This window comes from Hesperophylax consimilis, chromosome 3 (assembly GCF_061612785.1).
Source record: "Hesperophylax consimilis isolate HC1 chromosome 3, BYU_Hcon_1.0, whole genome shotgun sequence".
Taxonomy (NCBI): domain Eukaryota; kingdom Metazoa; phylum Arthropoda; class Insecta; order Trichoptera; family Limnephilidae; genus Hesperophylax; species Hesperophylax consimilis.
This window is the reverse complement of record NC_142838.1, coordinates 30,847,249-30,871,544: the sequence shown is the minus strand read 5'-3', so window position 1 is coordinate 30,871,544 and position 24,296 is coordinate 30,847,249. Positions and strand designations below refer to the sequence as shown.

Below are 24,296 nucleotides of genomic sequence, written 5' to 3'. Positions count from 1 at the left end.
ATAATGTTTTTTTAGATGAATTGCCACAAGAATATACGGACACACATGGCCAAGCCGGGCGAAATATTTTTAATGACGATTTTGCTGAAAATGATATAAGCACGAATACTGGATTGCTGAAAACAGATATGTCATCGCGAATGCCTAAGCGGAAAAATGAACTTCTTCCTGTTGAACCCGTGCGATTTGACAGGCTTGATCATTTAACTTTTTTGATGACGTAAAGGAGGTAGGGGGATGCAAAAGTCTGAACTGCAAGGCAAATACGTACGTGAGATGCAACACACATTTGTTCATAACACGAAATAACAATTACAGAGACATTTCACTTGAAATAATAATCATACTCTATACGTGAAAAATAATTATTTTTAAATCTCTCTTAGTAATGTAACTAAGTAGACATATTTGTTATTTTAGTATAAAAGAATGATTTTTTTTTGTATAAAAAATGTTTTTTTTTTTCATTTGAGTCCCTTTGAGCCACAATGTCCGCTACAATGTCCTATGTCCAGAACATAAATATATATAATAAAAACCGGAAAGTCCAATAATGTCCAATTTTCCAATTATTTCCTGTGCGTGCAAACCGTATCTAAATGTCTCGAATAATTTAAATCTAAAATAAACAGTGTTTATCTCATGTGACCTACCAGGTTAGGGTGGTACTGTATATATATTTAGTAATAAAAAAGATCGTTGTTGAAATGTATTATATATTTTTAAAGCGCCCTTGAGGTGAGTATGCACAAAAACGGCGCTATACAAATTACCCAAATATTATTATAATTATTATGGAGGACAGTTGCTACCTGGGTTCCCAGGTAACCCACAGCAAAGTAAAAGTTATGAAAATCATCACAGGATAAGAATTCGGGTCACATTTTTACAAAATATAAAATTACATAAGTTACGTTTTTTAATAAATAAAGCGGTAAAATAACTCTCGGCACAATACGTGGGTACTAGATAATTATACCTAAACCAATGCAAATCCTTCGTCTCATTACGTACCGTTCTTGGAAAAAAGCGGTTACATGTAGGTTTTTCTACGTGATCAAAAATAATGGTCAGCCGTATTATGAATGCCCCACGGGCCGGACGCACTCGAGTATTATGATGGATTAAAAGGCATTCATGATATACAGTCAAACAAACAAAAAAATCCAGAGTGAAAAAATAAATAAAAAAATAAACAGAAAATTACGTATTTTTTCCTATGCGAATATCATGACAGCCAATATCGTATAATTAGATTGACAGTTGATTTTCTTTCTTTCAACGCTTTTAATCACTAAGCTATTGAGACTTCATTAATATCCGTCATGTTTGTAGAAATCTAATACTATCCTCAAACTAATTCCCACATTTTTGTGTTGTCTCCTTCTGTTTCATGTTTCATTTGAATTTATTAATGTCATATTTTCTTCTTAAAATGATTACGTGAATAGAATTTATTATTGTGCCATGAGTTTGTGAAGAAGTGAAACGTCTTCTACGAAGCCCATATTAATATGTCGTAGAAGAGCGAGAAGTTACCCAGGCACTTAGTGACCACTCACGAAGTACACAAGCCATAAAATATTACACCTAGCAACATTAACGTCAGTGAGTACACCGCCGCATTAAATTAGTAATTAGAATATTAATTAATTATTTGCAATGCCATTAGGTTTCCTGGCATGAATTCTTAATTAACTAAATAATCATCACTCTCTCCCCGCAGGGGGTGGCAGCGAAGATGGACAGCAAAACAACTCGGTCTCGGCACACACTCCTTGCCTCATTCACATTCATACGTCATTTTATGGCATAGTCCAGTGGTAACGCATTGGACTGCCATTCCGAAGGTCGCGGGTTCGAACCCAGCGTGCGCAAATAAATTTTATTTGATTAATTTGTGTTATTTCACAATTAATTAATTAAAATAATATATAGTATATTTGCGGCACGTTCCAGAGTGGAAGATACTACCAGTATCGCCCTGGTGTAAGACCACCATTCAGAATTGAAACGTTGCTCCAAATGGCTTTAGCCGTGTTTAGTGACTAGATCTGAATAGCCAGGTACTTCCACACCTTCCTCTTTCCCTTCCCCACTTACCTTCAGCCTCACAACATCCCCCAATTGGGGATGCCATAGTCTCACTGGCTCCAGACAGGAGCAGTTGGGACTCTTGTGAGGTATTCACTATAAAAAAAAAAAAAAAATACTTTTGTAATTCTGTAATTCTGACTCTTGACAGGTCCGACTAAAATATCTGGTTCACTTGATCATGCCATGTCTTCCTTGGGCATCCCCGACTTCTTCTATGGTTCACATTCACGACATATATTCTCTTCACGCTCCTTTTTTCGTTTATTCGCTCGGCATTCCCAAACCATCTAAGCGTCCCTTTCTTAATTTTACTTATTACTTTATCTTCACATTTCTCACGCGATAATACATGCTTTTACTACACACATGATTCTCATTTTTGCAGTATTCAGTCTTCGTCAACTCTTGAATTCTTCATCGCTATAAGTGCATATTATTCACAAGATTCGCACGAGTGTTATGAAACGAAGCGTTTGATTTTAAACATCAGAAATTCTTTTTTTCATAATTATATCGATTTCACCATAAACATTGTACCAAATTTATTACGTTTTTTTTATAATATAAAATAAAACACCATGGAGATGTTGGAGCAGCTGTTAACAAGATGTTTTACGTACCATAGAGATATTTTAGTAGCTGCAGCGCCGGCCCCGGGCCAATCGGCCCTTTGCGCGGTTTTCATGAAAAATAACTTCAAGGGCTATGTGTTAAGTGAGGTATTGTTAGCGCCTTGGTAATTAAGCGCTCGAAGCGGACTACTCCAATTGCGCCCGAGTAGGGACAGCCCTGAGTAGCTGTATATAATATGTTGTACTCACCATGGAGATGTTAGAGTAGCAAACACCCTTCTCGGAGCAATCTTGATTGTCCCCGCAGTTGTCCGACTTCACCGTCACCTTCAACCGTACACACTGCGGGCCCCAGTTTTCAGACACCACTGCAATTAAAAGACGGAATTAAAATCACTTCTAAACACATCAATTATTGTTTTCATGATAATATGAAAACACCAATTATCTCAATATTTGTAGGTAGTCGTAAAAAATACTACATAGGTAAATGAATAGTAATTCCTGTCATTATATCTTAGACAGATGTAAGACGCCTCGGAAGACTACAATCGTTAATCAATATTCCTTTTTTTTTCTGCAACTTGAATCTTTATCTGAAAAAGTGGTTCCGGAACATCTCGTGGTGTGTACAAGAAAGTAAAAATAAAAAGTACAGCATCCAACAGCGGTGGTTTCAACATTATTTCTAATACATTAAACCAATTTACGCTTTCGATCTGCTTCAGAGACGAGATAAACGTCGTTTGAACTGAAATGGCTCCGAAAACATCCATTCCAAAGTTCGAAAAACCGTCGCCGAGCGTTTGAGATGATTTCTCACAAATTCACAGACAACAGAGTTTCGCAGATGATTATATAAGTCAGGGATAAAATTATTTTCATTTTTTTTAATCAATGTTTTAAGGCCTTAATAATGTTTATAAACATGAACAGTGTACGGTTCTCAATGAGACGGCTAAAAAGAATATAACATAATTGTTTTGTGAATATGAATATTCCACAATAGTTACAAGTGCTCCCAACCATCTGGAGCCAGTGAGATTAAGGCATCTCTAATTGGAGTATGTCGTGCCGCTGAAGGTAGTGAGGAAAGAAGAAAAAGTGCGGGATCTGGCTTTTCAGATCTGATTACCAAACACGGCTAAAGCCATTTCAGGCGGTCTTACATCAGGGCGATACTGAGAGTATATTCCACTCTGGAACGTGCCTAAAGTATACTGTATATTATTTGAAATGAATAAATTCTGAAATAGCAAAAATTCATTAACTAAAATTTACTTGCGCACTTGCGCGACCTACGAATTTCTAGTCGAACTTAAAAATAAACATTTTTACTAATAAAGGCTTGATACACGGACATGGGATGAGTGATAATGATAAATAAAACACTTAAATCCTTTTCGATATCCATTTACCCCAATAAATAATAATAATAGGAAATAAGATCATTAGATTACCATGTTTAATTATTGTTCGTGTGTTTTATAGTTTTTTATTGTTTTTCACATTGGTGTCAGACCCGTGAAAAATCACGCAGTCACAAAGGGGCTATAACGTACTAATAGCACGCGGGTAGCAGTGTACGGGGAACGGATTCGTTAGTTTCCGGTCGTTTGGCGTTAGAGCATTGGAGGTCAAACCGGATAAATTGGTCAATTTTTTCGCTTTGTTTCTCATCTAAATATAAATAATACATCAATGGGGATGGACTGAATTCTCGACAAATAATCAGTTCCAATTTTTTACATTTTCCATTAAAAATATTTTATCAGGTTCTTTATCGCTTGTCTGAATTCTCCAAACAAACATTTCCAATTTTTAAGGTGTAACTTAAATTATTCAATTGATGTTACAAACAGAGTCACAGCCGAAATTAGTATTTTAAATTTGTATTTGTTTTCCAAAGAAAGGCTACGTAAGCTCACAAAGCACTAAAACAAAAAGTGTGGAAAAGATTTAATATATTTTTAAATCCTAAAACTTTTGATCTAAAACAAACTCCACCTAAACCGATCGATTTGTGGCTGATCTGAATCCCAAAAATATGTGGTAATATTGCCTTCGTAAGTTGTGAAATAATGTAACTACCCTCGGGCCTAAAATAAAGTTTACGTAGTAAAGTGTGCCTTATTCGGCCATAAACTACTGTAAACTTATTCAACCAACCACAACTTAACCTATATAGTTTTTCCGTGAAAAATCATAACTACTATCAATTTTCTGCAGAAATTTAAACCAAAAGTTTTCCCTCAACTATTTTTTTAGGTGTTCTATTAATGATACGAACCTTAATCGGTTTCGACGACTCTTGTGATGATTATTTGTACAGAAGTTACCGCGAGACTGATTAATATCTACATTACTGATTAATACTGATAGACTGATTAATGACTCGAAAGAGACTTTTTAACTGATAGCTTTGTCATTAGAAGAACAGTTTTCCATTAACAGTAATAAAGACAAGCAACAGTAATTGATCAACAATTTGTTGATCCCGTAAGAATTCACAGGTAATTGTGATTTATACCAAAGTCGGAACGACGTATTTTGACGCCTATATCATGATAAACAGGGTGTTAAAGGACGTACTTGATTTAAAGTGATTCTTGACATTATTTGGAGTAAAAACTGTAAATAAAATTTTGGTCATGTCCGATGACATTTAGGTTTTTTATCTTTCAAAAAACATAGAAAATCACTAGAAATTGGACAGCTAGGGTCAATGTGAGGGGTTGGGTGGTTACTTGGCTGAGTTATCAATGACGACGTATTAGGAAGAATTTAAAAAAAATAAAATAGGTCCAAAGAGAGAGCAAAATTTAATTTCCATTTTTTACACAAAATAATGTCAGGAATCAAAGTTAAAGTAAGTCAAGTACAACAAGTACAAGTACAAGTCAAGTGTAACAGCCTGTAAAGTAGATTTGTATTATACCGGTATTACAAATCCATTATTATCAATATTTTTTCAGTTGGTGGGTAAAACCATTAATATTTTTTTACATTATTAAGTTAGTTCTATGACAAAGTTTTTCAAAGATATTTCACAGTACCGTTTTATAACAGATCCTAGCGCAAACCCATTAAAATCGTAGTAGGATTTGTGAAGCTGAAAATATTTACAAAAAAAAAGAGAAATCCTTGCAAAAAAGAAATTCTCCTTTCGAATATTAGTAAACTTACTACTTACATTTAAACAAAAGAAATACACGTTTCAAATAAATAATGAATAACTAATAAAATAATTAATTAATTGAAAGTTAAAAGTTCATTGAACTTGAATAATTTTACGCACTACGCAGGAATACAATTTCAAATCACGCACTCACACACCGACAACCGAAATTAGTATGTTTGATAATTATTATCGTTATTATGAAACGTTCATAGTTCCATAACATTGAGAACAGGTGTGATGTCGACTTTTATTTGAATGATTTCAAATTATAAGTTATTTATTTTGTTGTTGTCGGCAACGGCAACTGTACAAATTATCTGCACGGTTAGTGTAAACATACAAAATTGTTACCGATCGTACTGAACTAATGGGACGGAGGATTACAAGTAAGCACATGTGGAAAACATCAATCTTGTGTACTTTATATCAATGTATAAGGTCATGTTATTATTGCCCCCATAACAAATTATATTGGACAGAAGTTCCTAAGTAAACACATGTTTGAAGAAGTTGTAGCGGTAAACATTTACAATTAATGGCCGGAAACCCTTTGCAAACTTTCATTTCAGTTGGAGCAAGCCGAAAGTTGGCAGTAAAAATGATTGCTTAAAAGTTTTTGGGTTAGAATTAGGTTGCCAAGGAGCTGAACTAAATGTAAAAACTTTATCTATCTACATAAAACATATTTTTTTAGTCATTTCAATCAAGTTACGTGGGTAAATATTTAATTGCTCAAACATACTATCTTAGTTTGTTTTACACTGTACCACAAAAATTTACGCAAGTTCGTTTTTTTTTTCATTATCCACACACAGAAGGCTTTGAGAAAAATAATTTCCCTAAGGGCCTTTGTCATCGGCCGAGATAGGAACCAAAGGAAGTTCTAAGAAGGAAAAAATATATGAAGGGTGGATAGGTATCTAGGATCTGTGTATCCAGGAGTGACGGACCTATGAACCTATCCCTCCAGCTACGGTGTAAGGCAATGCAATGAGGCGATGAACACACCTCACCCGATGAACCCGGACACCCCTGCTAAATCACGAAACGTAGCAAACCACTAGGGGTCACCTATGTCAGAGGTGTTGGTTGTCCAATAAATGGTTCTCGGGGCGGTGGTCCCAGAACCTATCTACATTTCGAACGAATTAGTTTGTCCATGACATTAAATGTTTTAGACAAACTCGTCGGTTATTTGTCTGACGATCACCATTTTCTCTCCGGGATGCTGTGAATTTAAACTCACAAAAATAACAAACGAGTTTCATAAAAAAAATATGCCAACCAAATTTAGTGCAAAATATAATTTGGTGAACTTGGGGTCAAGCCAAGCATCTCAAAGTGACTATAAATTCTCCTCAGGTCACGATTTATTTGATTTCAAATCTATTGAGTCAGCTCAAATCTCGAGTTATGTCCTACGGACGGAAATCTTTTTTCCCACCAATATTGGTTTCATCTGCGAAGGAGAACTATTTATTCTGTTGACTGAGACCCACAAAGAGTTTTCCCTCGCTATTATTTGAAAAGTTCGCTATTTTCTTTGAAATCAATTCACATTCCGGTTGAAATCTTTAGCCATTTTTTAGTTATTTTTGCTGCCTTTTGAAGTCCTTCAGCAACTACGTTTTTTATATATTGTATATTGCCTTCTTTCGAAAGCAGAAGATCTTCATCCGTCTGAGATTTCTCGGCGCTTTAGAGACAGCCGGTGGCATCTAGCGACAAACGGAAAAGCGTCGGAAGCTCGCTGTAAATGCATTGAAATATGATAGTTCTGAATGACTGCGAGGAAATAAAATTTATTCCGAGTAACCCTGCACTTTATCATGCTCCATTCGATGTCATCCGATCCCATATTTATAGATGCTGCAAATACAATTCAATAGTGCAATTTGCTTGTACACTTCTATTCACACAAACCGTATTATTATTTTTCAGTATTTTATTCAAGGCAGTAGATATCATTGACATTCAAGCAATTCCTATTGTAATTAATATATGGTTATGAATTACTGAATAAAACTTATGATCTCGCCTTATACATTTGTATACTTCGTACATACACTCGTATACCTCGTACACACACTTGTGTACCTCGTACATACAATACTGAAAACGTATGAGTAGTTAAACGTCAAACTCGAAACAATGACTGTTTTTTGAGTTCAGAAAACTTAGGAAGTTTTGAAGTTTGTCACGAACTGACAAGAACAAATACAGCTTTAAACTCTTCATGAGCATTAGAGACAGATGGCGCTAAAACTTGGAGCAATAAATACGTGACAAAGAAAATTTTGCATACCGTCGCAGCACGCGCCGTTGTGCCACAGAACGATAAGTCTACTTTTTTCAAAGGTGAATTGTGAATGACTTTAGGTCTATTTGCGCCATGTCCTTCCTAAGTCTTCACTTTGGCCAATTTTATCGCATTGCTAAACCAATCGCGATGCTAAGACCAATACTGCAGCAAACTATACTAAATAGATTCTTCAATTTTTAACCAGTATGAGAACTCTTATGATAAATTCCTAATGTTTTAAAATAAATGCATTGGTTTGTGATTTTACTAATACAATTATAATTCAATTATACTTTTGTTCTTATTCAAATAACGCTCGATACTGCAGCCCGTACCTGGTTGATTTATATATTATTGTTTTTTTTAAGATGGACAAACATTTCCGTGTTACGAATCACCTGACAATATTTGAAAATCTCCTACTACCACCACAGTAAGCGGAAAATGTTGCTTGTTTTGTGATGGAGAACTTAACCAGCCGAGGAATTGAACACACTTCGCCTGGGTGGGAACCAAACGTGATGTCTACACAGCCACCAACCGGTCGAAATTACGTAAAATATTTCGCTGACAACAAGCCATTTCGGAAATTGATAGAATTTTTTACCCAGTATTAGGGACCACATCGTAAATTTTTATTTGATTTTATTATTATACGAGAAAATCACAACAGCTTGTGCTTTTGACAGGATTAACAATTTCCCTTTGTTTAGCATTTCTGTTCACGTTAGATTATATCGATATGCTTATTAGATATTTTGTATCTCCGGGAAATTGTAAGCATGCGACGATGTACTCAAAGTTCAAAGGCTTTTACGTTTCCCTTCTACTTTCGTCGGGTTTAGGCTTTCTACTGTATATGTATACAGTAGAGAGAATCGAGAAAATGTCACAACAGACCATCCATAAACCTATTTCTTCTGCAGAGCACTATTATAATCAAGATACTATAAACGATGAGATAAACTAACTTCCACTAAATTATTTCAGAACAGTGTTTTGGGACTTGCATTAATCTGTCAGAACGACAACGATATGGTATAAACTTGGTCCGAAGAAATAATTTTAAAACTTCCGGGTTTAGATTTCAAACAAACAAAAATATATGTGCTTCTAAAAGTATTTTTGTCTTGAGTGAACTGAGAATTAACTTGAGTGAACTGAGTTTGTTGAATAACATATTTTAATGTTTTTAAAACTATTTTTTTGTGGATTTTACACAATGCAAATTGAACTTTAGTGTAGTATAGTATCGGCTATGAAAAAAATTACTACACCAATATTTTCAGAACAATCCCTATCGAAATAAGTTATACTCGTACGAATAAATGGAAGCTAGATATGGAATTGTGAGAAGTGTCTATACCGAAATTGACACGACGGCAATAAAAAGGTCTAAAAAAAACTTATTAAAATAGACACCTTTATAAATATAAAATTAATAACATCAAACTATTTATTTTATTTGATATGTATTAATATTGATACGTTTTAAATAGAAAATTGCACCTTGCAAATGTTACTGCGCATGATCATTTTCATAAAACATATTAATAAGATTTATTCCCGTTAATCGTGTTGTTTTTCGCTGAGAAAGTAATTATTAAAACATTAGAAAAAGACAAGATTGTTCTTTTGTTGTCTTTTCAAGTGGATTAAAAACTAATAGAATTCAATACAAAATTTAAAACTCAAGACAAAAAAATATTTCTCAATTTCTTCTTTAAATGGCAAGTTTTTCTTTTATTTTTCAATCAAATTGCGAATTAAACTGAAGCAGTACTCCGAGGTCTGTTTACGACGCCTTATCGCCGAGAAATGGCGTTAAATTAGGTTAGGAAAGTTTCACCCGCCTCTTGAGTCGCCCAAGCTCTGTAGTGGGAGTATTTGAGGAGAAGTTTGGCCCAATCCATTTATGGTTGCCTGCTCACCGATTCATTATCTTTTCGCTTTTCGAACCAGGAAATAATATCTTCATATTCTTCATAATAATACGTATGTAAAGTTATATTTGGAAAACGCGTCTACAAATCTACACCAGTCTTGATATTATCATAATTTTTTACATTTTCTTTGACTTTACTTGAAAGAAAGGACAGTTTGTTTCAACAGTTTCAACTGTCCGGAATCTATGAGATTATGGTATTTTCGATTAAATTCGGTATTTTGTGAAGCTGAAGGGAAGGGGAAGGGAAAGAGATTAGGAAGAGGACTTTTCAAAGTACCTGGCTATTCAATATGTCAAGCAACATTGAGATTCGTAAATGATTTTGTTGCAAGTTTTTACAATGCAACTTCTCTGATATGCCAAAATACCCGCCGACTCCTGTTTTTCAAACTTCAATGTTATAAACAGAATTTTTTTTAATACATTTTGTTATGACCGAGGATTGTACCTTCCGGCTCAGGTACTGAAGTCAACCGCGCTAAAAACTGAGTCTAATACCGATTGGGTAGTTGTAATGTCATTCAATTTCAGAGAAACTCGTATAAGTGTATGCGTGATTGCTATCAAAAGTTTGCAGAATTCATTTTCATTGAAAACGAAACTATCTGCTGAGTTTCAGCTCCATCGAATGTCAGGAAGTAGGTTATTTTCCACTACATAGATTTGCATTCATTTAAGAAAAAAAAACAAAAAAATTGATGTATTAAAAAATCTCATTCATAATTCCGTTATGTACCACACAAAAAGAAAGTCGGGCAAATAACAAGAAATATACATAATGTATGACTCAAATATGATTTAAGATTTTCACGGCCAAAAGTATTTTTGCTATTTGTTTTTGGGGTATTATGCCAAGATGACATATAGGCTAAAGAAGGAGTTAGCGCAACACGGCATAATACCCCAAAAACAAATAGCAAAAATAATGTATGACTATTTTTAAAAATCACAAATCCTCTTAAGAAGGACCAAGATAATAAAGTTGAACTACGGAGAGCTGAATCCTCGTGAAGAATAGCAAACATGTACTGGACACGTTACTTTAGTCCAAGAGAAAGTTTATCGTGTTTATTTTTATTTTTATGTTAGGCTTTGAGGCGGGTTAAATAAGGGCTCAAAGAATGGTTTAAATGAAGGAGCAGAGACAAATAGGGGCAACTTGGTCTGTTCACCGACCGACGCGCGTCGTTACGGATACAACTTTTGTTTTTGAAGAATTTTTTTACATTGCTACACTAATTGCATTGCACTACCCCTGCATAAAATCTGGAATAAATTCTTATTTTTATTATACTATACACTTATACTAGGAAAAAGTATTGCTTCTCGCCAATTTACCTTAATCGTAAACTATTCGTAATAAAAAATTATATTTGGCCTAATTACACCCAAGTTAAACTAACATAACCCCACCCAAGCTCTTTAACCTAACAGTCTGCTATGGTCACAGCACCATTTAAAAACCTCTGAGAGCGAACACTCGTAATTTTATTTGTTGTGAGTAATTTACGTTGAAGTTGATGCATTATGTTGACGGTAAGTGTGGTAACCCGTGGTTCTTACCAGTCTCCACTATATGCAATTATTTATGCTGATTTTTTGTCCCAGTTCTGTGAACTGTATTCTTTCAACACGTGCAAACATATTATTACATCAGTGGCAGTTTGTGAAATGACATATTGGGGAGACACAAACATTTCCGAAAAGTATTATGTAGGTACATTTATGTCTACGTCTACCCACACCTTACTCTAAATATCTAAATCATAATAATAATAATTTGTCGACATGATCAAGCTTATTACTAGAAACACAGATAGATAAGATGGAATCAGAATAGATATATAGAAATGTAAATTCGACACACCAATTAATCAAAATAACTTTACTCCGTAGGTACTGGCGCATACATAATAGTAAATGATCGGTTCTACTTCAGAAGTGTTCGTTGTTCGAGGCGCGCCTCAAACTAAACAACGCGCGTCCATGTCAGATACCGTTCCATATGACTTCCACACCCCCCACCGTCTACATGAAATCAGCGGCTCCCAGAGGCGGGCTCTATCTGTGCCTCAGGTAGGCGACACATTACGCTATAAGCATCATCGCTTGGTCTATTTTAGCACATCGCTCGCCATACACTACCAATGGAAATGCATGGCAGTCGATATGCTGAAATAGGCCAAGCCACGAAAATATAGCGCGTTTATAGCGTGGTCTGTCATAGGTTTCACTAGCGTATTATTGAACTGCGTTGTGTAATAGCTGGGCCACGTGTGGCCGGACGTGTTACATTTTTTTTTCTTTATTCATAAAATATATTTGAATACAGTTTTTTAAATGCTTTTCGACTACCACACTAGACACATGTCCGTATTATGGTGGTCGAAATTTGTGTATAATTATATTAATGCAATACATGATTCATTTGTTAATATATTATTTTGTGAAATGTAATGTATTTGTAAAATAGGTAATACTTTAACTGAAAATAAGAAAGAGATGAAAATAAAGATAAATTATTTAATTATTTTAAAAATAAATTTTAAACAATATTTAAATAAAAAAAGAATAATAAAGCAAATGAACTTAATTTAATGATGTCAGGCATTTTTTAAAATAGTCCCTTCCCTTCATAAATAACCAATTCTGAATATATAATATTAGGTAGATTGAATCTTGTAAAAATAAAGATACAAATAAAAATAAGGTAGGAAACAAATAAAAATAATAGACACTGTTAGGGATAATAGAAATAAAAATAAGAATAATCACATCAGCGTAATATAAGGCTTTTGTTGAAAGTTAATTTAGAGATAAAATTTTTACTCAAGAAATATGAAAAAATAAGAACAGTTTGAAGATGTAAGGCATTCTTTATATTTCCTTCCCTGAGCAAATAACCAGTTCTGTACACTAATGGCATAAAGATCATCAGTTTTCGATGTCTTAATATCAATACTCAGTAAGTTGAACATTTTAGGCGCTATATAAGAGAACTGTCGCTGGGCGAAGGCTGTTTTTGCTGGAGGAATTTTACATTTTTGGTGTGATGAATAGCGGGTGCAAATATTTTGTTGAGTTTTGCGTGTTAAATCATTTTTCCTTGTGTGTATGAGAATTGTCCTAACGTATAATTGTCTAATGTCTAGAATTGCGAATTTTTTTAAAAGTGGGTCTGAAGGGTGAGATTGGTTTGATGATATACATAAATACAACCTGTTCTAGTGAAATACAAAAATTGAAACAACTTTAAGGCTTATACATTTCTTGAATTGCTAATAAGTAAAATGAAGTTTTGTAATATTTTTAATTTATTTTTGTGTATTTTTCCTCTATTTTTTGACGAGGCAAAGCCTACCTTGCCTCATTGCACGAACCACCACTGTACTATATAACCTAACTTATCATAATAATAAATATACATTATAATGATAACCACCACTGAACGCGTTACTCGCAGGTAAAAGAAAACAACTAAAGCGGACATAATTATTACTACGTTTGTGTGAATTATTATTTGGTGAAGCTCTGTGATCCGTATTAATGATAACCTTTGTGAAAAGAACCGAATTAATATCACGAGCGTAATTAATTAGCATCGGTAATATTTTATGAGCAGCCAATATCAAGACCAATACAGGAGGACGTAAAATAATATCGGTTGTGACTAATGACTAAACGATGTCAATGACAGCAATATCAGTTGTGATTTTTGGTGCCGAGTAATTGGTCACTTTGGTACGAACTGCCCGTATTATGTTTCGTCTAAGAGCAAGCTTTATAAATATCCGACTGCCTTCTCGATAAAAAAATGTTTTATATTGCGACAAAAATTAATTTATTTTTATTTTAAATTATGAGTTTTTCTGTTTTTATATCTAAAGATTATTTAAAAAAAATGTATATATTCATTTAATTTCTTATTATCAAAACAATATTTATCTTAAAGTAATGCAATGCTAAGTAATGCATAAATTTGCAAAATCATGTGTTTTTGGATTGAATTGATTAGAAATATTCAAATTCAGCTCGTTTATGGAACGAGCTACCGGAAACTGTTATACCATCTTCATTTCTTCCGGATCTCTTTAAACATGCATTAATAAATTCCTTCTTACGGGCCCTTACTTAACACGTTCCACAACGCAACCCAACCGGTGGCGATATAGCTCCCCCGTCTTAAGGCCCGAACAAACCGCCGCGATCAAAGCGCGTCCGCGATCCCGTGCACGGTGGCGATCAGATGTTGTGTATGAACTTGTAGCAACGTGTTCACATCGAAGCGTTCTCTGATTGGCCGCGGCGTCCTGTGCAGCGTCTGGACGCGGCGATCGCTCGCGTCCGCGATCAGTTGCTGCTTGCAGGATCTGCACGCTGCACGCAACGTAATTATCTCTGAGTTTGTGGTATTTCTCATGATGTCGGATACAAATACAGAGAGAATGATCAACGAAATTAGCAAGCATCGTTTACTTTATGACACTTCACATCCAGAATATAAAAATAATAGAAAGAAGTATCAAGTTTGGAAAGAAATAGGAGAATTATTGGATTAAGTGGTAAGTTTTAGAAAAAATATATTTATTTTTATAGGACATACATTTTTATGAATTAATATTTTCACGAATTAACATCTTCTATTTTCACCTAGCGATATTTGTTTATACTTGAGTAAATATCAATATTATATAAGTGAACAAAACTACAAACAACATTAAAACACGCCTCCTTTAGAAATTATTTTCTCTTAAAAAATTGTATCAATAATTTTTTCACAAAAACAGAAGTAATAATTCTTCTTCAGATTCGTCTCCAAACATGATTATGATTATTTAAATGGTTCCCGCTCCGAGCTGTACCTACCACACAACCAACACGAACGTACGAGTGCCACGGACGCCAGCTGATCGCTAGTTGATCGCTAGTTTGGTGTGAACGGTTCTGCACGCACACAGGACGCTCACCGTGCACGCCATCCCGGACGCAAAATGATCGCGGCGGTTTGGTCTTGCCTTTACTTCTACGTATTAAATTTTAACATTCATAATAGTTTAAATAAACAGTTTTTTTGTGCCATTTGTAAAATTTGATTAATGAATCTTACGTATTCTAAGAATTAAGTCGTCGATGAGTTTTAAAGTTTATTTGATAATCCTTAATAATTATTTAATTTTTTTTGTATTTTAGACAAATTTTAACAGTTTTGTTAAGGGCGTAACTGGGAATTTACAGGTTTGACTGGGGCTTTCTTTTTATTGGTAGTTAAGTCTCATCAAATCATTTCAAGTATTTTAATATCCTTAATAAAATGTAATGCCCCTCCCGATTTTGATATAATTTTTACTGTGTATCGCCTTAAAATCGATCAGACGGTGTCGACCCTGATATATTTTAATGTGCGGAATAGAATGGTTTTCAAAGAACAACTGTTAAGGGTTTGAGATATTACGCATATTATGCTTTCATTGAAGCCCATTGCAAGTTCACGAGGGAAATAATGTGCTCGCATTAATCACGGTTGGGAGTTTTAATGTGTTTTTGATGGGTGTTGAGATCCTCGCTTTCCTTTGCAAGAATTCAACTAGTCGCTATTTTAATCAAATACATATTAACCAAATACACGTACAATGTATTTATAATATTTTCATGTTTGTCGGTCGGAACACAACAATAATATGAATTTTTAATTTATTTCAATATAAATTTAAATTTTTATTTTTTCGTAAAAGTGTGAGATGTAGTAAAAATTACAATGGCGTTTATTAGATAAAAATACAGCGTAGCCAGACACCGACGTAACAAATACAGCGTAGCTAGGCACCAACGTAACAAATACATCGTAGTCAGGCACCAACGTAACAAATACAGCGTAGCCAGGCACCAACGTAACAAATACAGCGTAGCCAGGCACCAACGTAACAAATTACCTATTTAAAGGCGTGCCACATTATTATCTGATTGGTGACAGAACTTCATAATACGGCTGATTCTAGACAGCCAACATCTCGCGGAATTTTTTCCTTGTTACGGCCCAGAACTACACTGTTATTTGCCCGCGTTTATTATTTTCGTAAGATTTTAGTTGTCCTAAATAAACAAGTTAAAATAGTATCGAAACTATTTCATCTTAACTATGCAATCTTAAACACTATTAAAAATTTTCACAGGTGTATTAAACATAAACATCTGTGCAGACGGACAAAAGATAAACAAGCGAACTAACAATGTTACACTCGTACACGGAGAAAACTTACTACTGCTAATTTATACAAAATTTAATTCAAATATTCATACAACATACTAATGAATTGACAGATTTCCTAATAAAATATCAGTAAAACACGAATAGGTTATGGCGATGTCGAAATACGTGTTCAAAAAGTTCTTATATTTTCGCACTTAATAGGATAAATGCAGCTGCATGTTCAGATATGTAAAAAAATTAGAACAGATTCAAAAAAGTTCCTCAGGTACCTATATATGAGAATACATAGAGAGTACGCGCTATCAAATTATCCAGTCGAGGAGGAGTGGGGCTCTTGCAGTAACGGCCTATAAAATTGTAAATTACTTAATAGATTTCCTCATGGAATGCTGTAAGTTGTTCGTACCAAACAACTACATCTAGTTACGGCACCATGATCTGCTAAGTAACCCTCGTAGAATGCTATAAGTTATTCATACCAAACAACTACATCCAGGTACGGCACCGTGATCTGCTATGTAACTCTTACAGCAGAACGCTAGACTCGACATGACACGAGGTATGCCGCTGTTAAATAATATGTCTAAGACTATTCTTATATCTTTTTCATGTCTTTGTCTTTGTTGTTAATCTGTGAGAAATATTTAGGTTGCAAGCGAATTCTCCAATTAATGTTAATTTTTACTGTGACTTTTTATTAGGGGCATATAAATGCCATTAATTTCCCATGATAATATGTATTTTATGTATCTTCTTTTTTTGAAAATGTAGTTTATGCATGTGCATTGTAAATCAACACACAGTCTGTTATACACGTGTGCATTTTAAATAGACATACAGTCTGTTATTCACAAAAAAAATAGGTTGTGGTATATATAATATATACAAATATTATGAAAGTACTAATAGTTTATTAGGAAATGGCCTGTTGTCACCTTTTTTTTCATAAACATCCAAAAATTCCTTTAATGATCTTCGATTATCTTCCGAAATTGATTCAATTTTTTTTTTCTAAGTTGTGCGTATTAAAATAAAATAATATAAAATATATTTTTTGCCTGATATATTCTTTCCAAAAAGTAAATTTAATATTTACCTCCATTTTCTTATCCAATATTCTTTGACGTTGTTTTCAGCAGGGAAACTTTTACAACGTAAAAAATTATGGCAGTACAAGTCTACTCATGCACTTAATTTTTAATTAACGAACATATAAAATTGTTTCCTCTGATAGAAACATCAAAGAATCCCCTTAGCACGGGATGAAAACACATTGAGCTGAAAATATTTACGTTAACTCGTAACACTTCTTATAAAAGAATAAATCTTAAAATTAAATAACCTGACAAAGATGTAATTCAGGAGGTGGTTGGTTCTTAGATACTGGTACTGTTACTGAAAACATTTAGGGAAGCAAAACCAGGTTATTTCGGTCTATGTCCTATATTGGCCATTAAACATCATCCTTTGTCCGATGTTGGCCATTAAACATCATCCTTTGTCCGATGTTAGCCATTAAACATCATTCTATGTCCGATTTTGAGAAAAAATCAATTAGTTATTGACGATTACCCGCCTTTGAGGAGATTTATCACGAAAACGGCGCTATTTAAATTAGCCAAACATTACTAGAATCATATTCAATTTATTGGAACAAATTTTGAGCGTTGTACACATCGAAGTAATATTTAATCATTGAAGAAGAAGATAACATGAATAAGATGATAAAATTTTCAGATATACTCTGTTGCTTTTCTGATCTGAGATTTTTTGTTGATATTCTGTTTCTATAATTATATGTAATTTTCTTATTGTACAATATTTTGTAGTATTTTACAGTATTTTTGAAAATATTTTTTTTTCCAGTTTTGTAAATATACATATTATTATCTATATATATAAGCACATAGACTAGCTCCCCAGTTTGACCCGAGAATATTTCTCTACAAATTGGGTAAACAAAAAAAAGTGATGTCTGATATGAAAAGTAATATATTTTTATTTCTTGTGAATATTTACTTTTTTTCTAAATACACAAAAAAAAAGAAAAAAACGGAATTAGTTGCGGGTAATATGGATAATTCTTAAATCCAGATCTATAAAAATAATGGAAAATAATCAGATTTATGTGCTTTGTCCCGGTCAAACAGAAGTCCTGGATTCGATCCCCGGTAGCGACCGCAATTTTTATTTACTTTATTTGTCTTCTGTTTCATGTTTAATTTAAAAATATTAACAAGATTGTCTTCTTCAGTTACTAATATCTTAGTTGTAGCATTTTTAAAGTGATCATTTATAAGTGTACCCCGCAATACTTTGCTATTGCTAATGTCTTTCTTGGGCGTCTCCGACTTTGCCATAATTCACTACTGTATACCAAAATGTTACTGTTAAAAACCTACATTAAATCAACATTAATTCGACTCCGTATCTCATTCCAGTGCAGAGATATTGCGTTAAGTATTCGTCGGACGTCCTAACATTCAAATCACTCTCTAAACACTCCTGGCACTAACAAGTACCCCGCTACGCATTGCTGTGGCTATGTCTGTCGTTGCAGATAGAGAAACAATAGCGCGTTTTGCTTTTACGTCCATCAGATTGCGCTGTTTTCTAAAAGAAACATGTTTGTCCAACAAATGGCGTTGTTTTTCATAAAAAAGCATGATTTCGCTTGTCTTAGGTGACATCAATATAATATTGGTATCTAAAACAACACACACGTATTTTAATGCAACGTCGCACTTTGGACGGAATGGAAAAAAAACGCGAATTAAGTGGTTTTTACATACGTTAATTTTTTTAATATTTATATTTTTTTTAGTGTAGTACAATAGTTTCTGCATTTTATGTGTTAATTTAAATATGTCAATAGGGCTTGATGGAAGTTTGGCAACGCTGCAAAGTGTGTCGTAAGTTGGATGTTCGGCATCGCGTTTTTCAGTTCATTCCTACGCGTGAGCAGAGACGGTTGTGTAATAAGTGACTTTTGGATATATTTACAAAATTTTCTTATGGCTGACATTCCTCAAGGTATTTTTAATTTAATTTACAAAACTATATATCAATATATCATGTGTGTGAGATTTGAACTAACATCTAATTTTACACTATTTTTGAATTTTTTTGCTGTTAAAATGCATATTTCAATTAGCATTTAGAAACAAAACATCGTTTGTTCCCATTTATGAATATATAAGTATTGTAGACTGAAGTCTCACCTTTAATGTCATATATAAATTGTGATCATCTTTTGTCCTTCCTTGAACAATTTTGTTATTTTCAGGAAGGCCTATATGCATTCTCCGGAGAGAATTATTCGAGGCATTAAAAAAACGGGGTATATTAAATGCCACTTCTGCGAAATCAAAATAGTTTTTAATTAATTACGTAACACAAAAATACCACATAGCGGCAGGTTTTAACATTTTGAGCCCTACATTTTACAAAAACATTAAGAATTTTTCACTACAATTAATGACGAAATGGAGAAAAAGCCATTTATAATAATAAATTAATATTTTTACTTAAAAAAAGTTATAATTCATTAATAAGATTAAAAAAAATATTGCACTAATATTTAGCCATCAAACAATTAATTCGTGTTTTTTCTTCATTCCGTCCACTGTGCGTCGTGTCAAAATTTCATAGCAATCTATGAAGAACTTTCTGAGATTTAAGATTTGAACAAACGAACATTTACATATTTATTTATATAGATAGATAGATTAAGATTAAGATATTGAATCTTCAGAAATGAAATATTTATTTTTTGAAATTGACTGATGCCATTGACGAACTATTAACAAAATTCTGAAATTTATGCCCAATGTCCAAAAGTTGTTTTAAGTCAAACTTCAAATGTGAACGGCAGGCAGAACCTGGTTCACGTCAATCCGCCATTTCATCTTATCGCGTTCTCATCTTTTCTATTCGTATTATGTTTAAATGGCCAGTAAGACGGAAACTCCTCGGCAAGATAATTAGTTCCACAACTTTGACGTTAAATTAACAATGAAAACTTGCCCCCTCGATGTCAGGGATGTTTAATTTTTGCACGCCAGTCAGAAAATTAAATTGAAAGTAATTCTAGAGGCTTGTGCGCTATCTGCCTATTTAATGGCCTCCACGCTGGCCAACAAATTCTGGTAAAAGCTTTACGAGTTCTAAGGTTCGCTAAAAGACTTAAGATATAAATCGCAAACAATTTGGAAACGCAGTTCTACTATCCCAATATGAGTATAATTCTATTCGTTTCGATGTTTTAATTGCTAATTTGTATTCGCTAAATGCAATAGAACATCTGAATTCAATATGTAGGCTATCTGAGGTGGTCTGGAAACATGTTTTAAAATATTCATTTTCAGATATGTATAAAAAATGTGAGTAAATGTACTAAGAGACATCACTGACCAATAAAATAATGACATTTAATATTGAACAAAAAAAAATATTTATAACAATATTAAAACACTACCTAGGTTTACATTAAAAAAATGTTCAAAAAAGGATTTTATTTAATTGAAACTATAGAAAGTAAAAAAAAAAAGTGGGTGTGTCAAGCCTACGCAAGACAGAAGTGAAACTTCTAGTTTCAGCTGATGCTTGGCGTGGCGCAGTTCGCTGGTGTCTGAGAGAGAGGAAAGAAGAGAAGAGAGAGAACGTTCGTGAGCGGCTCCCCCACCTCAACAAGGTTTCACTTCAAAAATGCCACAGCCGAGAATCGAACCTCGCTTAACTGATTGAAAGCCAACCACGCTGAGCACCAACTGTAAGCAAAGCCGCATAAATTGATTATATTATGTAGGTTCTGAAAATATGAGAGCTTGTTATGTTTTATAATGTTACCTACATCACACCCAAAATATAATATATTTTTAAAAATAATGTACAATGTACAGAAATAGAATCCCACACAAGATCGCGTAGTGCGCTCTAGCGAACGGATATTTTATCAGAGGGAGATAGTTTTAATTTTTTTTTCTGTAAATTATTACATATTATCAAAATAAATAAATTAATTAAATAAATGTAATACAATTATCATAATATACGGATTAGATAATAATTTTAATCCAACACAATAACGCAAAGCGCGCTCTAGCGGAGTAATGTTTTATCACAGTGAGATAAGTGTTTTTATTATTTTGCAATATTATTTTCTTTTAAAAAAATGTTCTGACCTACTAAAAAATAAGATATTGAATGAAAAAGGCGTTAAAAACAAAAAAATAATGTGCGATGGCCGAGAATCGAACTCGGATCAACTGCTTGGAAGGCAACTATGCTGACCATTACACCACCAACGCCAGTTGTCGGGATGAGCTAAGAAGCATTTATATGTTACTTCAAAACTTTGACTAGATCAAATGAACTTTAATCGGTGGTGGGGGTACCCGCATTTTCGTTTCGGTCATGAGTCGGTTTTACTCCGGTCCTCGAAATTGCATGACGCGCGTAAAGAAGTTTCACTTCAAAAAAAAGTGGGTGTGTCAAGCCTACGCAAGACAGAAGTGAAACTTCTAGTTTCAGCTGATGCTTGGCGTGGCGCAGTTCGCTGGTGTCTGAGAGAGAGGAAAGAAGAGAAGAGAGAGAACGTTCGTGAGCGGCTCCCCCACCTCAACAAGGTTTCACTTCAAAAATGCCACAGCCGAGAATCGAACCTCGCTTAACTGATTGAAAGCCAACCACGCTGAGCACCAACTGTAAGCAAAGCCGCATAAATTGATTATATTATGTAGGTTCTGAAAATATGAGAGCTTGTTATGTTTTATAATGTTACCTACATCACACCCAAAATATAATATATTTTTAAAAATAATGTACAATGTACAGAAATAGAATCCCACACAAGATCGCGTAGTGCGCTCTAGCGAACGGATATTTTATCAGAGGGAGATAGTTTTAATTTTTTTTTCTGTAAATTATTACATATTATCAAAATAAATAAATTAATTAAATAAATGTAATACAATTATCATAATATACGGATTAGATAATAATTTTAATCCAACACAATAACGCAAAGCGCGCTCTAGCGGAGTAATGTTTTATCACAGTGAGATAAGTGTTTTTATTATTTTGCAATATTATTTTCTTTTAAAAAATGTTCTGACCTACTAAAAAATAAGATATTGAATGAAAAAGGCGTTAAAAACAAAAAAATAATGTGCGATGGCCGAGAATCGAACTCGGATCAACTGCTTGGAAGGCAACTATGCTGACCATTACACCACCAACGCCAGTTGTCGGGATGAGCTAAGAAGCATTTATATGTTACTTCAAAACTTTGACTAGATCAAATGAACTTTAATCGGTGGTGGGGGTACCCGCATTTTCGTTTCGGTCATGAGTCGGTTTTACTCCGGTCCTCGAAATTGCATGACGCGCGTAAAGAAGTTTCACTTCAAAAATATTGTGAAAAATACACTAAAATGATAAGTTTTTTATGACGTGTTTGAGCGAACGTTATTTTTTTAAGTATCTAAGGAATTTTGATGCTTCATGTTAAATGCATTATGGTAGCAGTCCTACACTTAAAACTTTTGATTTGAATTGAATCTCGGATTTCGTTATACTTCTACAAGAATTTATGCTGTTTATTTATTTTAGTATTATGCAAAAATATTTTTCGCCACTTTTCATAAAATGGCTAACTGTAGTTTTATCCGTATGAAACATTAGGGAACTCACTTTTACAAAACAAACATTTTTATTGTTGCGATGAAGTTTGAATGTGAACTTTTATTTTTACCGCAAAGGGATAAAATAAGGAGGAGAATAATAAAAAAAGAAAAAAATAATTTACCTAGAATACCTACATAACCTAAAATACCTTACCTACCTTAAATACCCAACATAAAATACTGAACTATAACTTTATATACGAAATTCATGACACCAGATCTCACGGTTCAACAGTTTTTGGTTCATTAAAGCATTATTTTGGTTTTGTAGTTATTATTTACAGGATATTTCTATAATTTTGTGGTACTTGGATACGTAGTTATTTAATTTCCTAGCCGGTGTAATGTCGGTTCTTTTAAAAGTGGTCTACAATTCAATTTTTTAAATATGCATTGAATTTTTTTTTCTGACGATAATCAATTAATGTATATGTATATGATTATAATGTATATGATTAGAGAAATTAATTTTCAGAAATCCATCATCATGATACCTACGTACGTCAGAAGGAAGCCTTGAAATATTATCCCTATTACGTGAAATTTCATTAGAACCTCAAGTAAACATTATAGCGTAGGTAAAGTTGATAATGTATATTACATTGTGAGAAAATTCACAAGCGTCGCTCTGGCTCATTTAAAATCAAATTAAATTTCAATGACAAGACGTATTTCCAACACAGCTTCCTTCTCCTTATTCATATTATACACTTTTAACATCATCATAATATTTTAGTACCTTTCTGTTGCGAAATAGGTTATTTTTTCATCACAGGGTAGGTACAGTACTTAACTTAAGGTTTCAATGAAGAGAGTTTAGATACTCCAGTATAGCATAGGGTTTTAGGGCCTGGATGAGAGACCACACTTTAGAATCGAAGTTTTGCCTTAAATGACGTAAGCCATGTTTTGTGATAGGTACTTAGCAACCTCTTTTCCCTACCGCAGTCCCCCGTGCTTTGGTTTGCAATCGGTCGCAGTGGAATGCAGTTCACGCATCTATTAAACAGCAATAATTTTATCGCAACATAACGGAGTTAACGATTATTTCATATTGGAATCTATTCATCTATTAAAACAGACTGAAGAATACAGCATCAGAAACCATCTCACCTTTATCTACTGTAAGTACCTTTCCCTAACAGAAGATTTGTTGCCAATGCAACGGTCTCGAGAAATACAGTCATTATTTTGCCACATAATCCTCGCCGAAACAAGTGGAAAAAAAATCCTTATATTTTTATGGGTCGTTGGTTTAAAAACAAAAAACGCTTTATAGTTTGACGATTAATTTAATAAGCT

The 24,296-nt window shown here is 33.7% G+C and overlaps 1 protein-coding gene across 2 annotated transcripts in view; it reads right to left on the bottom strand.

Moving 5' to 3' along the window:
* LOC149425260 (uncharacterized) overlaps nucleotides 1–24,296 on the bottom strand; it is a 282,468-nt gene that overhangs the window by 107,298 nt on the left and 150,874 nt on the right. For both annotated transcript variants that reach the window (XM_089650268.1, XM_089650269.1), the window contains exon 5: nucleotides 2,919–3,037. In XM_089650268.1, the coding sequence (XP_089506394.1) occupies nucleotides 2,919–3,037 (119 nt within the window). The remainder of the gene's footprint in view (nucleotides 1–2,918; nucleotides 3,038–24,296) is intronic.